Genomic DNA, 15,477 nt, shown 5'->3' on the forward strand with positions numbered 1-15,477 from the left:
AGGGAGTGAATTCCTCAGAAAAATAAATTTTTGGTTGAACAAAGAACATAGTCTTTCTCTGTGAACAAGACCATGCACAGCACCTATCACATGCGCACTCAGGACAAGGTCGAATTTTCGGCCTTCGCATTCAGTGCCTGGGGTCTTGCAGTGCAGATCAGACAAGCGGGACAGGACAGCGGAATTTGGGTAACAGGCTGACATGGTAAGCCGTAGACTTCTGGCTGCTTAAAACTTTAATAGTAGCACTGGCCTCCTTTCACGTTCAAAGCAATGCCAGTCCCTGCTGCCAGCAATCCGGCAAGCATGAACTCTGCCCCTGTCCCACCCCCTCGCGGCTGTCCCAGGCAAAGATCCCTGTATGCTGCTCCTCTCCCGCCTCCACCGCGTGGCTCTAAACCGCCGGTTACAGTTCTGTAAAGGAACAGGCAAGCAGTCCCAATACTAACATTCCCCTACCTAATTCAAAGCAGGTCACCATGAGCGACATCACTCTGATGAGGATTTCAGAGACGGAGAAAGAAAGGATGCTTCGGGAAAGCCTGCAAAGACCAGGGCCGTATGCCGCCATGCTCTGCAAGGCGATGATCCCAGAGTACTTGCTTGTCTCCTGGCGCGGAAACGTTTCCTACCATGGAGGACCCAATAAGGCCGCTCTCCCCAGGAACCTGATGCAAAGGCTTTCCAATTACCTCCAGGAGAGCTTCGTGGAGATGTCCCAGGAGGATTTCTGCTCTATCCCCGGACATATAGACCGGATTTTACTGTAGCTGCACTGGCAGGGACTAAACAGTAGAGCACCTAGGGCAAAACAATCATGCTAAACCGGACATTGTTAGATTTTTTTTCAGTAGTTGCACTGACAAGGACTGAAACGTTAAGCGCCTAGGGCAAAGTAAGCATGAAAAACCCATTGTTAATATTGTTAATATTCCTGTTCTGTTAAAAATAAATGTTTACATGTTTAAAACACTTACTGACTGATCCTTCCCCTGATTCTGTGTCCGGGTTAACGCCTGGGGATGGTTGGTAGTGGATCTCTGTAAGGGTGATGAAGAGATCCTGGCTGTCGGGGAAATCAGCGTTGTAAGCGCTGTCGACTGCCTCGTCCTCCTCATCTCCTTCCTCATCTTCCCCGTCCGCTAACATGTCCGAGGAAGCGGCCGTCGACAATATCCCATCCTCAGAGTCCACGGTCAGTGGTGGGGTAGTGGTGGCGGCCGCACCTAGGATGGAATGCAGTGCCTCGTAGAAACGGCATGTCTGGGGCTGGGATCCGGAGCGTCCGTTTGCCTCTTTGGTCTTCTGGTAGCCTTGTCTCAGCTCCTTGATTTTCATGCGGCACTGCGTTGCATCCCGGCTGTATCCTCTCTCTGCCATGGCTTTAGAGATCTTCTCATAGATCTTTGCATTCCGTCTTTTCGATCGCAGCTCGGAAAGCACGGACTCATCGCCCCACACAGCAATCAGATCCAAGACTTCCCGATCAGTCCATGCTGGGGCCCTCTTTCTATTCTGAGATTGCACGGCCATCTCTGCTGGAGAGCTCTGCATCGTTGCCAGTGCTGCTGAGCTCGCCACGATGTCCAATCAGGAAATGAGATTCAAACTGCCCAGACAGGGAAAGGAATTCAAATTTTCCCGGGGCTTTTCCTGTGTGGCTGGTCAGAGCAGCCGAGCTCGGACTGCTGTCCAGAGCGTCAACAGAGTGGTGCACTGTGGGATAGCTCCCGGAGCTATTACCGTCGATTTCCATCCACACCTAGCCTAATTCGACATGGCCATGTCGAATTTAGCGCTACTCCCCTCGTTGGGGAGGAGTACAGAAGTCGAATTTAAGAGACCTCTATGTCGAACTAAATAGCTTTGTGGTGTGGACGGGTGCAGAGTTAATTCGATATAACACTGCTAAATTCGACATAAACTCCTAGTGTAGACCAGGCCTTCGAAGATGGAATGTGCTATATAAGGGGCGAATATTGAAACAAACCCATGGCCAACTAGGAAACAGCAGTTATCACTATGCATCCCTTGGAACAAAACAGTGATAGTAGGGAGAGAAGTAAGATCCTCCTTCTACAAAGCAAGAGGTCTATAACACTTGAGCAAAAGGGGAATCACCATTAGCAGTATAGGGCAAATGACAAAAAACAAGTAGGTCTGTTTCCATCCAGTAGAAGGCAATGGTGATCAATTCACACTATTCAGTACAGGATCCGTATTGTTTTTATTTCCACCTGTCTGCTCTCATTGCACATCCAAAGAAACGAAGTATCTCTAAAGTGGCATATGAATGGCTAGTTTGGTGACAGGTTAGTCCCTACAAGTGAGATGACACCGAACATCTCATTAAAAGCAGAAAGGGATATTCAGACAAGCCTAACATTGGTTTGGCTGAACGTGCCTAACCTGCTAAAGTTTAGGTTGGAGGAAGCCTGGGACCAGTCATGCAGTCGAACAGTTTCAACAGAGACCAACAACTCCTTTATGTAGATAGTGTGCCATGAAAGTTCATGGCACTGTACAGAGAAGTAAGAACATACTATCCCTTCTCCAAGGAAATTCTAATCCAGGCGTCGGCAACCTTTCAGAAGTGCTGGGCCGAGTCTTCATTTATTCACTCTAGTTTAAGGTTTCGCGTGCCAGTCATACATTTTAACGTTTTTAGAAGGTCTCTTTCTAGAAGTCTATAATATATAACTAAACTGTTGGTGTATGTAAAGTAAAAAGGTTTTTAAAATGTTTAAGAAGCTTTATTTAAAATTAAATTAAAATGCAGAGCTCCTCGGACCGGTGGCCAGGACCCGGGCAGTGTGAGTGCCACTGAAAATCAGCTCGCGTGCCGCCTTCGGCACACATGCCATAGGTTGCCTACCCCTGTAAAAGCTGGACAGATAATTTAGCAAAGAATGAAAGAATACACTAGGGAGTATTTGGGGGAGAATCGACAGGGAATAGGAGCAGCTAACAAAAAGAAGGGACCTCTGCTGTTGCTTCATCCTATTTTGCAAGGAAAGGCCACAGTATAAGCTGTTGATATTTGTCATACTTTTCTTGTTTGTTACTAGGAGATACTTTTTAATTTTCACTTGTTTGTTTTCAAATGGTCCAGTGCCAGGTCTAAGGTAAAAGGCACCAGATGGAGAGGAAGAGTGGAAAGCTAACTAAAAGGATTGAGGTGTGGGCACTTCCACGGAGGAGTGGATGTGTGGGAGAATTGACATTCGTCTGATAAATTTGTCAATCTCCATTTCCCTAAGTTAGCATGCATTGCCTCACACACTTCACACAGAACCACCATTCAGCTCTGTGCCCTCCCAGCTCAGTATCTATACGACTCAAAAGACACCGTCTTCAATTCAAATGGAGGAAAACTCCTAAGTAACTCTGCCCAGGGTCAAATTTTGGTCTGTTACACTGGTGTAAATCCAGAGTAGCTCCATTGGCCTCAGGAGTTACATTTAGGTCTTAAAATATATAGGGCATTCCCTGCACACTGTGCAGCAAATGTTTTTCTATTACACTGGTACAATCAAGGACTTCTACAGTTTCAACAGTATAACTCAGATCAGAATCTAGCCCTATATCTGTGTTCTGAAGGAACTGGTACACTGAACTGAATCCTATTTAGAGACAGTGGGCTTGATTCTCCTCTCACTGACACGAATGCAAATCAGGAGCATCTCCACTAAAGTCAGTGACTCAGTCAGTGAGAGGAGAATCAGGCCCAGTGAACCAGATCCTGATCTCAGTTATACTGGCATAAATCTATAGTAACTTCACTAATGGGGCAGAGGAGGAAGGAGAGAAAGGGAGTGCCTCCCTTTCTCTCAGGGATGCTTTAGACAGTATTTGGTCCTGCCATGCGGGCGGGGGACTGGACTCGGTGACTTCTCAAGGTCCCTTCCAGTCCTAGAATCTATGAATCTATGAAACTTCCATTACTCAGCAGTGATCCCTTCCGATAATTAAACTGTGGTTCTTGTCAGGTAAGTGAGTATGCTGAATGGCATCTTCTTACTCAGTAAGACTCTTCTTATGTGTATTCTGAGTTAAATCTGCTGATTTTACTGACAAAAATAATTTTCTACTACCTTTACTCTGTTGCCCCTAAAGGGTAATCAGAGCTCTGCATGAAGGTGCTGGATTCTACTCTGGATAACACATCAGAAATGTCCAAGTTCCCATTTCTGAATCTTTTATTACTGGTGATCATGCAAAACCCCAGCTGGACACTCATGTCCTAGGTGGAAGATGCAGGGCTGGCCATTAGAAAAAAGAAATATTTGTACTCAGAAACTGAGACAAATCGATCCAGTAAACATGGAGCCACACCATGCCATTTTTAGAGTCCCATTCTGAGTTATAATCACACTTCATGGAGCAGCACTGACGGGCTCTGGAAACTCCCCTCCAGACGGAGTGGCTGTGATGCAGTGTCACTAGATTGAAGATGAAGAGACAACGGGTGAGTCGAGGTGTGCGCATCACCTTTTAGGTTCTGATAAGGGTCTGAAGGACACCCAGAAAATAACAAAAATTAGTTTGATAGCTCACTCTACTGCATATTGCACTGTCTCGCCAGGTTGAGACAAGCATATTGTCTGTGCTTTGGGAAGGTAAGTGCCCATCCTGTCTTACTATTAAAAGGCAAAGGAAAACGTAGGATGGTTATCAGGAAAACTCCTCTAATACTGAGGTGAGAGGAATCTATTAGGATGGACTGGTTGCAAAAGGGCAGTGGGGTGCTTTGTCACTGGCGCAATTAAAACTAGAATGGACAGAACACTTGAGAATATACTGTAGGGGGACATCCTAGACTGACCCCAGAGAGATGGACTAGGTAGGACCTAGCAGATTTCTCTCTTGCTAAGCTCTAGGACTATAATATACATGTCCAGCATGCAATCTCCCCACAAACCTCACCATGGTTTAACTCCTTACCAACCGAATTAAGTTAAACTTTGCATCCAACATTGCCAATACTGCAGGGATTCTGCTCATAATGGCCAGTTTTTACAGCTGCCTAAATCAAAGATGAGCTTAGAAATATGTAAATATACCGTTGGACTGGTGTGTCTGGGAGAGGGGCTGTGGGTGTGGAGGGGTCAATCTGTCTGTGTGAGACCACTGTTTTCTAATGGATGGAACCAGAACTGCTGAACTGTGCATCATAGATCCAATACTTCTCGTAGCTAAAGATGGTTCTCCTTTATTTAAAGTGGCAGAGGCCTTTGGAGCAGGAGGATCTGAGTTCTATCCCACTGTGAAATTTCTGAGTGGCCAAGATCTGCAACATATTGACAAACCTGGTGGCCAATGATTTGCAACAATATGTAACTGGGCTATATGTGCCATATCTACTGGATGACCTGAATAAGCTACAAATCTCACACAAAATTCTCGAAAAATTGTCTTTGAACAAAAATATGATGTGGACACATTATTAATTTCTAGGAAAAACATTATATTTCTGTTATCTCTCCCGAGATTTTGTATTAACAGAAAATGCAAGACTGAACAGTACTAATTTCAACATAGCCCAATTCCCACATGCACAATCTACGAAAAGCGTCACTACTGACCAGACTCCAGTTATGGGTTCTGTAATCAAATACAAAGAAAGTGCTCCTCAGAAAAGAATTAATGCCACATGAATCTTTGACTAGACAGGAGACTAGGCAGCAAATATATAATTTTACCAGCCAAGAGGCACAACTCAGCTTTGCTGTGAATAATGGCTGAAATGCTGAAACATTGTTTTACCATTTGCAAAAGTGATTTGGGATCATTGTTATTTCGCCCAATATTCCATCTCTTTCCATAAGAAAGTACCTTGATTGCTAACTCTTCTTTTTAGAATAGCTAACTTCCATTGCAATCTCACAAAGGAAGGCCCTTCCTTTCTGCTGGTCTCTACACAAGGACTTGCTAGCCTCTGGATTTGATAAAATAATAAATACAACAAAATAACCTGTTGCAATGGAGAGGCAGCAGTCATCCACTTCCCAAAGCTCTCACCCTCCACATGGGGAAAGGGGAGCAGGTCAAGTGCCAGAAGTTTTATTCCCAGGGCCATTCTACAGGTGACCCTCATGTCGCTAGGAGTAGCTGGCACTGTGGTAGTAACGACATTATCTTTTTCTCTCCCACCAGTTTAACCCCCTCCAGACTCAGCTGCAGATACACTCTGCTGCCTCCTTCTGTATTGAGACAAGAACATTTGCCAGATCCTCTATATACAAATACACAAAACAAGGCTCCCCTAGCCTCTGACTTCCTGCTTTTCACAATCAACCTGTGCAAATAAGACTGGTATTTCTGGGCAGCAGTTCACTGTGCTCTGCCACTACCATAAATAACAGTGTGCGAGGATGAAGCTTTCCTGGAGTTGACCACCTTAGGGTTGTTCCCTTGTATCTTTTCAGGGACTAATCTTTGAAAGCAAACAGACCTCACTTTACTTCCAGTTTTGCTCTAACTGCCCTGTTTACTCATTATGTGTGCGATTGAGTTCAGGCAATTACTATGAGACACTGCTTAATATTATCAATACAACAAGGGGAGGAGTTTGCCCCCTAACCGCTGCACACCAGTTATGACAGAGATTTCACTCTTTTCACACTGGACCATGCACGTACAATAACTATTAAGTTTTCCTGACACAAATGATTGTTGTGAATTTTGAGAGGAATGCGAGAATCCTAGAGCAAATAAGTGCATTTGGCAGACATATGAAACAGCATGTTATTGTTTAGGAGTGGGACAATTTATAGAGCGCTTTCCCAAACGACCTGGGCCAGAGACCTGGCATTAATACAGCTAACCCAACAAGAAAAAGCAATATATTTAAAGCCTTGACTGGCAACTGCAAGTCTGAGTACACATATACAACTATTAACAGATGTGAACAGCTGGTGATAAAGTGTAATAAAAGAGACCAACCGATTCAATTCATACTCTTGGCAGATGCATTAAATACTGTTGTGCATGGGACATGTAACACAACAGCAGCCAAGGAAAGACAGGTGAATGTGTGTGAAAACATCTTTGAAAACAGTTCCACACACATACACACACACACAATTACTTTGTGCAACTAGGACAAGAAACAAACACATGTAAAGTCTGCTAAACAGCCTATAAATATAGCTTATATCTTTCTCAGTCAGAGAAAGAAACCAAGGTATTTTTAAATCTGGGATCTAGGTACACAACTGGATCCAATGCTCTTTCTAGTATGAAAGAAAAGCTTTACAATGTCCTAAAACTTTATTTCCATCTGTGTGTGTGTGTGTCTCTTTACCTAAAGTGTTCACATAATTTCTCTGAAAGAATCAAAGTGCCAATGGTTTATTTAGCCTTCCTCCGCTTCATAAAGCTAAGATCAGCCAATCAAGAATAGAAAAAATATCATGTGATTTACAGGAGCTAACATATGACACAAATAGCAAATACTCTGAATATTAATAAACAAGAAGTTCTATCAGCTAAAATGTTTGTACAAAGGAGTCTGTAAACAATTAGAATAAAAAAACAAATTTGTAAAAATCACATTATGTTCATGAATAACTTGTGAGCAAATGCAATGGCTAAACTAGTCAGATAAATAAGGCCCAGCTAGTCATTTGACAAGTTCTAGTGCAAAGTTTCATAAATAAATACACCCCCTATGCTCCATTTTTCACTGTTCTCCTTTCTGCATTGTTTATCTGAGCTCAATTCCTGGATGTGGATAAAACAAATTACATGAAGTTTCTCTCAGCCAGAACTTCTAACTATTCCCTCAGCAAATACTGCTTTTAGTTAGCAACAAACTGGAACCAAGAGGAAAAGAAACAATTGCCTCTTGGGACAAGGAGGAAACAGAACATTTGCCAACGGACAGGACAAAAATAAAACACTTCTTCTTTAGTAAGTGTCCTGAAGTTTTCAAAATCTTCACCCCTTCCTACAAACCACCACTGTCACCTCTGTAAGGAGAAAGTGGAGATAGGAATTGCTATGTTATATTCAATGAGCTGCTTCATAATTATTTATTATTTGTTACAATAACACAGGCAGTTTAGGGTCCCATTGTGCTACGTCTGTACAGGCACATCCTGCTCCAAAAGAGCTTACATAGATTAACCAACCCACTCCGGTCTCCGAGTGAAGCTGGATCGCACACTAACCCTCCATGACCATCTGAAGAAGGTAGCCGCCAAGATGAAAACAAGGGCCAACCTGATCCAGAAACTGGCAAGCACAAGCTGGGGACACCAGTGATAGGGAGATCAGCGATGGTCCTTATATACTCCGTAGCCAAGTTCTGTGCACTGGTATGGACCAGAAGTAGCCACACTCGACTTGTTGATGTCCAACTGAACATTGCAATGCAGTGAATCACTGGAACCCTCAAGTCAACTCCAACACCTTGGCTGCCGCTTCTGTCGCACATTGCTCCCCCATCCATTTGCCGCGATGCCACAACCCTTCAGGATCATGGAACATGAACATCTCCCAAACTAACGGAACCTTAACAACATCCCTCACCACCACCTGAAGTCACGTAAGCCTTTTTGGACCCATGCATTTAACCTTTGCCAGTGCAACTTCACCTCTGATGAAGCTTGGGAAGTGGAAATGATTTCACAAGAAGTCACAAATACACACCTTGAGAAAGACCCGATGCAGTAGATCCCTGGCTTTGATCTCCTGCGAAGCTCATGGGCAACCCTAAACTGCATCAGTACAAATCATGGCAGATGTGCATACTTGCTGCACAAATGGAAAATTAAAGACTCTCCAGTGTGCAACTGTGGTCACCCTGAACAGATCAGGGAACATATAACTATTCAATGCCCAATTCACAAATATGAAGGCGGTATCACAGTGATACAGTCAGATGGTTAAACCAGATAATTGTGTCAGGAGTAGCGGCGTGTAAAATTATAGTTGTTGCTCTACATCAGCCATACGAAGAAGACGACCAACCTACCGCAAGCACCACACAGCAATGATGAGAGAATGACCTGTATTCTATTCTGGCTCATGCATCATCAACAGAGTTGTTAAATACATTCCATTTGAAGTTATTTTAATTTCTGGAAACTCATGTGTGGTCCACACAAAGTGTAACCTAACTTTTGTGGCAAGAGCCCTGCAATCTGCAGCACTTCAGCACAACAGACTGGAGATTTTGTAGCATCTTGAGAGAAATTAAAACACAGAGGTCTTCACTGGATTAAAGATGGAAATGAAGAACACCCTCACTACATTGCCCAGTGTTTTTCGAATTGATATCACATTCAATTTATTTTATGTTGGCCTCTATATTTGTAATGGTCAACGTGAGATACAAATCTGGATTGAAAATGCTTAACTGTATTCAAGCAGTTGTTGGGTTGAAGATGGAGATTTTTTTACTTTTTGGTCTTTGGCCCTTGAGGAAGGATGTGAGGCATTTGGAGCTTGTCAAATAAGTACTATAGCTGGATGTTACAATGATCCACAGTGAAAAAGTTAACTATTCTGATGCTGACGTTTGTATTATTAGCTTTCAAAGTTAACACCCTATTGAGGTGAATGGGCCTAGGGTGACCAGACAGCAAATGTTAAAAATCAGGATGGGGGTGGGGGGTAATAGGACCCTACATAAGAAAAAGACCCAAAAATCGGGACTGTCCCTATAAAATCGGGACATCTGGTCACCCTAAATGGGCCAGTTTCCACCTCTCACAGCTATTGTTTAGGCTCTCTGCTTAGTTAATGTTGGAAGGTTTTCTTTGCAATCATAAGACCTAGAAACTTATTTTTTAAATGAAAGCTGATATTCTGGAGCATAAGTCAGTGGCAAAGGGTGAATTCTGTGACAGTTTCTACAGACTTGGAATTGCAAAGTACACAAGGCCCTGATTACTAGTGATGATACATGAGCCAGAAAAAACAAAGGTTGACTTTTACATCCCATGATCCCAAGCTGATTGTGCTGCTCTGGCAGTTAGAAAAACAGTCTTTTTGCTAAATTTGAGCTAGAATAATTGAGACACAAACAAGGAACCCCACAATGCACAGTACCGTCTTGAAAGCCACTTTTCAAAATTAGAAGCATGTTTTAACCCTATGGCCTAATCTGCAATAAGGAAAAAAGATTTGGGTCAGCTAACTCAAGATCAAATCCTTGTGAAGAAGACAAAGCAATTGGTAGTTTTCACACAAGTTAGCTGGTCAAGTTAAAGATTAGTCTCCCCTATAGTCTTTATTTCAACCTGCTAACGTGAAAAATACAAACTAGCTAAGATTTTGCCTCGAGTTAGCTAACACAAATTAGGAACACACCTTTTGTCCTAGTGAAGACACGGCCTAGATATCCCAGTAACAATTTAAATTCAACATGGCAAAACCAGTATTTCTCATTCTCATATTCCTATGCACTGAATTGTTATAGCAAGCTGTCTCTTACACGGCCTCCTACCAGTGAGCCTCACCCTTGCCCTGGAGTGATCACCTCTAACGGCAAAAAGGCAAAAAAAGAGTCTCCATAGCCCATCCAGTTCTTGGCCTCTCTAAAACTGTAGAAGAGGAAGACAATGATTTTGACTGGGGTTGTGTGTGTAATCTGAACACTTCTTTCCTTTCTCTTTGATTCTCACTCATCAGCTCAACAGTGACAATGGGGCCAAATTAAGTCTTTCCACCATTTTCTATCTTGTACCAGCTTCACGGCTTCCTTTATTTCTCAGTCTTCCTCTATTCCTAGTTCTTTGCACTCTGGAACGTATCACCATGTATGGTATCCTTTCTGGGTCCATTCTTGACACGTGTCCAAACCACTGCAGTCGTCTTTCTTGAATCGCCTGGAACAGTGTTATTTCTTGCTCTGTTTTCTTATCTCTTCATTTTTATTTCCTGCAGTCTTGAAACTCTCAGTGTGCCCCTAAGTCAGCTTATTTCTGCAGTCAAAAATCTTTCGTTCATCGGCTTTCCTCATACTCCAACATTCCAACCCATGCAGCAGTATCAGCATGACAGTTGTCTCCTATACAAATGATACTGACCTCACAGCTTTGACCGAGGAAGATTTACAGATAATAACTGACCAGGTAGACTGGGAATCAGAAAATCTGGTTTGAAGATCAGCACAGAGATGACAAAACTTATGACAATTGGAAGATAAAAGAAAGAGATAAAGGTCAAACTTGGAGACAAAGAACTAGAACAAATGGAAAAAATGGTGTACCTTGGAGGACTAGTACTGAAGAATGAGAATTGTGAAGATGATAAGAAGAATCAGACTAGCTGCTACAGCCTGTGGAAATCTCTGAAAGATCTGGAAGGCTAAAGACATTTCAATAAAAACAACACACAAAATCATTTCATATAGTCTTTAGAACAGCAATCAGAGAATAAGAATGGTCCAGCTATATAGGCCTTTGGGAGACCCAGGTTCAAACTCCTGCTCTGCTACAGGCTTCCTGCGTGACTTTGGGCAACTCCGTCTCTCTGTACCTTGGTTCCCCATCTGTAAAATGGGGATAACAGCATTTTTCCTACCTCCCAGGGATGTTATAAGGCTATATGTGTTAAAGATTCTGAGGTCCTCAGATATGGTGGGAGCCATATAATCACTTTAGATAGATGGCAACAAATTTGGTCCCGCACTTATACAGTTTCTGTGGGCAGAGTGTAAAATTTACTATAAAATGATGTAAAATAAACTGTAAAAAAGAGTACAATTTCAATGGCATCAAAACTATTGCTGAGGACCAGATCCTGAGAGGTGCGGAGCATCTCAGCTTCCAACTTCTGTGGGAGTTGAGAGCACTCAGCACCCTGTGGCATCCGGCCCCAAGGGTGCATCTATAAATGCTCACTCAGATTTTCACAGACTGTTGTTATTTTGTTCCGACATTCCCAACAGCTTCAAAATACCCCAAACCCCTTGTGCAATGAGTAGTGTTGCATGTTTCCTAGTTGCGTGGTGGTTTATGTTTCTTTCTGCCTACAACCGTTTCTGGATTGGCATCGCAGACCTAAGTGGAAGACTAAACAATGCTGGAGCCCACAGCAGGAGAATTTTCAGAGTCTTATTCCTTGTTTCACTTGGGCAACCTTCCTGCCTCTCATCAGAGATAAAATAACTTGCCAACCCCCTAATTTAAAGAATAACATATGAGTTTCACATTCCAATCCCCAATCAGCAAAAGGAGACTTTTCAAACTGGAAGTGTGAAAACTGGGCGAATTCCTTGAAATGCATAAAAAGGAAGGATCAGCACCTTCCTTTTTGCAAGAGAAAACTGCTCCTACAGCACAGCATGTTTCAAACTATTTGACATCAGCGTCTGAAAGTGAATTTGATTCTTCCCTGCTCCTCAAACTTGAGAGCTGAACAGAATGAATTTCATGGTTCTCCGTGCCTGTTTGAAATGGAAAAACAAACCTCTCCCATCCTTATTTTGGGTGCATGCTGCAGCTAGAAGGTACAATATGAATTTCAACAAAAGAACATCAGGGGAAGCTGACAGTATTTTCTGCTATTAGGAACTTTCCTCCCCCTTCCCCCAATGGTTGCAACAACCTGTTAAAACTTACATAGCTCGAAATGACTGAATCCTTCTCTCTTTGGTGCGAGAAGATGTCCAACCCCTTTTGCAAAGCCATGTTCAGCTCTGAGTATTAAAACACCATGCTTTATACTGCTCTGGTTAAAGAGTTGCCATTATTTTCATTATTCATCCCTATGGGCATTACAGAGTAACACATACAGAGCACTAAAGTGTTTTAAAATTTGTTGTTGTGTGTGTGTTTATATATATATATATATATATATATAAATAATTACACAAACTGCAAGGAAACAAGAAACTTAAAACCAGACAAAAAACCGCACTGAAGTAACAAAAGTTCTGAGATAAACCCACAAATGCAAGAAAACAGCATTCAGTAAGGAAATCCAGGCTGACACTTAAATTTGTACTGAAGTTATTGTGCTTCTCTCCACCCCCCACCCCCCCAACAGCACAAGTAAAAACTGGAAAGTCAACTCGAGATGACAAACCTAAATGTCCACGATTTTCTGGAGAGTGTAAAATCAGACCCTTGACATTTGTTTTCTGTAAGCTGAGCAAAATTTCACATCAAGTTGTTCTCAGGAGTTTTGGCTTTCTAAAGATCTTTACATACTTTATGCTACCTAGAAGCTCCAAACAAGATCAGGCAGCACTGTGATGTGGGCAGTGTAGACACGCTTTATCCCCCAGGGGACAGCTCTCCCGGCGATAAAAAAATAACCACCCCGAACAAGGGGTGATAGCTTTATCCTGGCGATTAAGCACTGTCTATACTGGTGCTTTTCAGCGCTAAAACTTTTTTAATCAGGGGAGTGTTTTTTCACACCCCTGAACAATTAAAGTTTTAGCGCTGAAAGTGGCAGTGTAGACACAGCCATTATGTTAGCGATGTACCCTTAGGGTATGTCTACACAGCAAAGAAAAACCCGCTGCTAGCCCATGCCAGCCAACTCGGGGCTGTTTCATTGCTCCCCTCAGCTGCCTCTCCCTCTGGCTCCCCTCAGCCACCCCCCGGCTCCCCATCAGCCCAGCTCCCTTCACCCCACTGAGATGTCCTTCACCTGCCCCCTCCCCAGGATCCCCCTGCCTCAGCTCCCTTCTCCCCACTGGGGTCCCTCTCACTTGCACCCCTGGCTCTCCCACAGTCCAGCTCCCCTCACTCACCCCCCCACCTCAACACCCTTCCCCCCAGCTCTCCTCACCCACCCCCCAGGTTGCCCCTCAGCCTGTCTCCCCTCCCCCACTGGGGTCCTCCTCACCCCACTGGGATGCCGCTGCCCCCTAACACTCGCCTCACCTGCCCCTCCAGATTCCCCCTCACCGCAGCTCCCCTCACATTCCCCCCCCTCACCTCATCCCACCCCACCCAGGTCCCCATCAAACACCCACCCCCCCGCAGCCCAACTCCCCATATCCCTCTCACCCCAGCTCCCCCTCACCCACTGGGGTCCGTCCCGCTGTCCCGCCCCCCCGGGCTCCCCTCACCTGCGGACCCCCCCCGCTATCCGGCTCCCCCTCACCTGCGGACCCCCCCCGCTATCCCGCTCCCCCCGGGCTCCCTTCACCTGCGGACCCCCCCGCTATCCCGCTCCCCTCACCTGCGGCCGCCCCCGCTGTCCCGCTCCCCCCCCCCGGGCTCCCCTCACCTGCTGACCCCCCCGCTGTCCCGCCCCCCCGGCTCCCCTCACCTGCGGACCCCCCCGCTGTCCCGCTCCCCCCCCGGGCTCCCCTCACCTGCGGACGCCCCCGCTGTCCCGCCCCCCCCCGGGCTCCCCTCACCTGCGGACCCCCGGCTCCCCTCACCTGCGGACCCCCCCGGGCTCCCCTCACCTGCGGACCCCCCCCGCTATCCCGCTCCCCCCACCTGCGGACCCCCCCCGCTATCCCGCTCCCCCACCGGGCTCCCCTCACCTGCGGACCCCCCCGCTGTCCCGCTCCCCCCCCTGGGCTCCCCTCACCTGCGGACCCCCCCGCTGTCCCGCCCCCCCCCCGGGCTCCCCTCACCTGCAGACCCCCCCCGCTGTCCCGCCCCCCCCGGCTCCCCTCACCTGCGGACCCCCCCGCTGTCCCGCCCCCCCCGGCTCCCCTCACCTGCGGACCCCCCCCCGCTATCCCGCTCCCCCTCACCTGCGGACCCCCCCGGGCTCCCCTCACCTGCGGACCCCCCCCCGGCTCCCCTCACCTACGGACCCCCCCGCTGTCCCGCCCCCCCGGCTCCCCTCACCTGCGCCCGGCTCGGCGCTGGCCCCGTACTCGGCGGCGTCCCGTCTCCGGGCGCAGGTGCCCTGGCCCTGCACTAGCGCCTGCAGCGGCAGCTCGGCGCCGGGGTGCGGGTAGCAGCGGAGCCCGGCGGCGCAGCGCGGCGTGTACACCCCGCACGACTGGTTCTCCAGGCGGGCGCAGACCGGGCAGCAGCCGCAGCCGGGCTCCCGCACCAGCTCGGGGCAGGCGGCGGCCGGGGCGCAGGCGGCCAGGCGCTCGGCGGTGCAGGGCGGGCAGCGGAACAGCACCTCGGGCAGCGCCGGCCGCGCCAGCGCCGCCGCCAGCAGCAGCAGCCGGAGCCAGGCGGCCGGAGCCGGGCGGCAGCGACCGACCCGCGGCAGCATCGTCGCGGGAGTGCGGGGCGGCGAGCGGGCGGGCAGGTGGAAGCCTCCTCCCGGCCCCCCGGGGAGCCGGCAGCCGCCGGGTCCTAGAGCCGCCCCTTCCGCCCACCCGGCCGGGGCCGGCCCCCGCCTCCGCCTCAGCGCGGGGAGCGGGCTGCCCCCTCCAGCCCAGTGCCGGGGGGGGGGGCGCGGGAACTGCCCCCCTCCAGTCCAGAGCCGGGGGGGCGCGGGCTCGGGGACTTCCTCCCCCCTACAGCCCAGTGCCGGGGGGGTCGTGGGCTCCGGGACTGCCCCCCTCCAGCCCAGAGCCGGGGGGGGGGG

The 15,477-nt window shown here is 47.2% G+C and overlaps 1 protein-coding gene across 1 annotated transcript in view; it reads right to left on the reverse strand.

Moving 5' to 3' along the window:
• Positions 1 to 15,159, reverse strand: part of IGFBP2 (insulin like growth factor binding protein 2) — a 114,781-nt gene extending 99,622 nt beyond the window's left edge. Inside the window, exon 1 of the mRNA XM_065413286.1 lies at positions 14,778 to 15,159. Coding sequence (XP_065269358.1) covers positions 14,778 to 15,159 — 382 coding nt within the window. The remainder of the gene's footprint in view (positions 1 to 14,777) is intronic.
• Positions 15,160 to 15,477: the final 318 nt, after the last annotated feature.

The sequence above is a fragment of the Emys orbicularis genome, chromosome 11 (assembly GCF_028017835.1).
Source record: "Emys orbicularis isolate rEmyOrb1 chromosome 11, rEmyOrb1.hap1, whole genome shotgun sequence".
Lineage (NCBI taxonomy): Eukaryota > Metazoa > Chordata > Testudines > Emydidae > Emys > Emys orbicularis.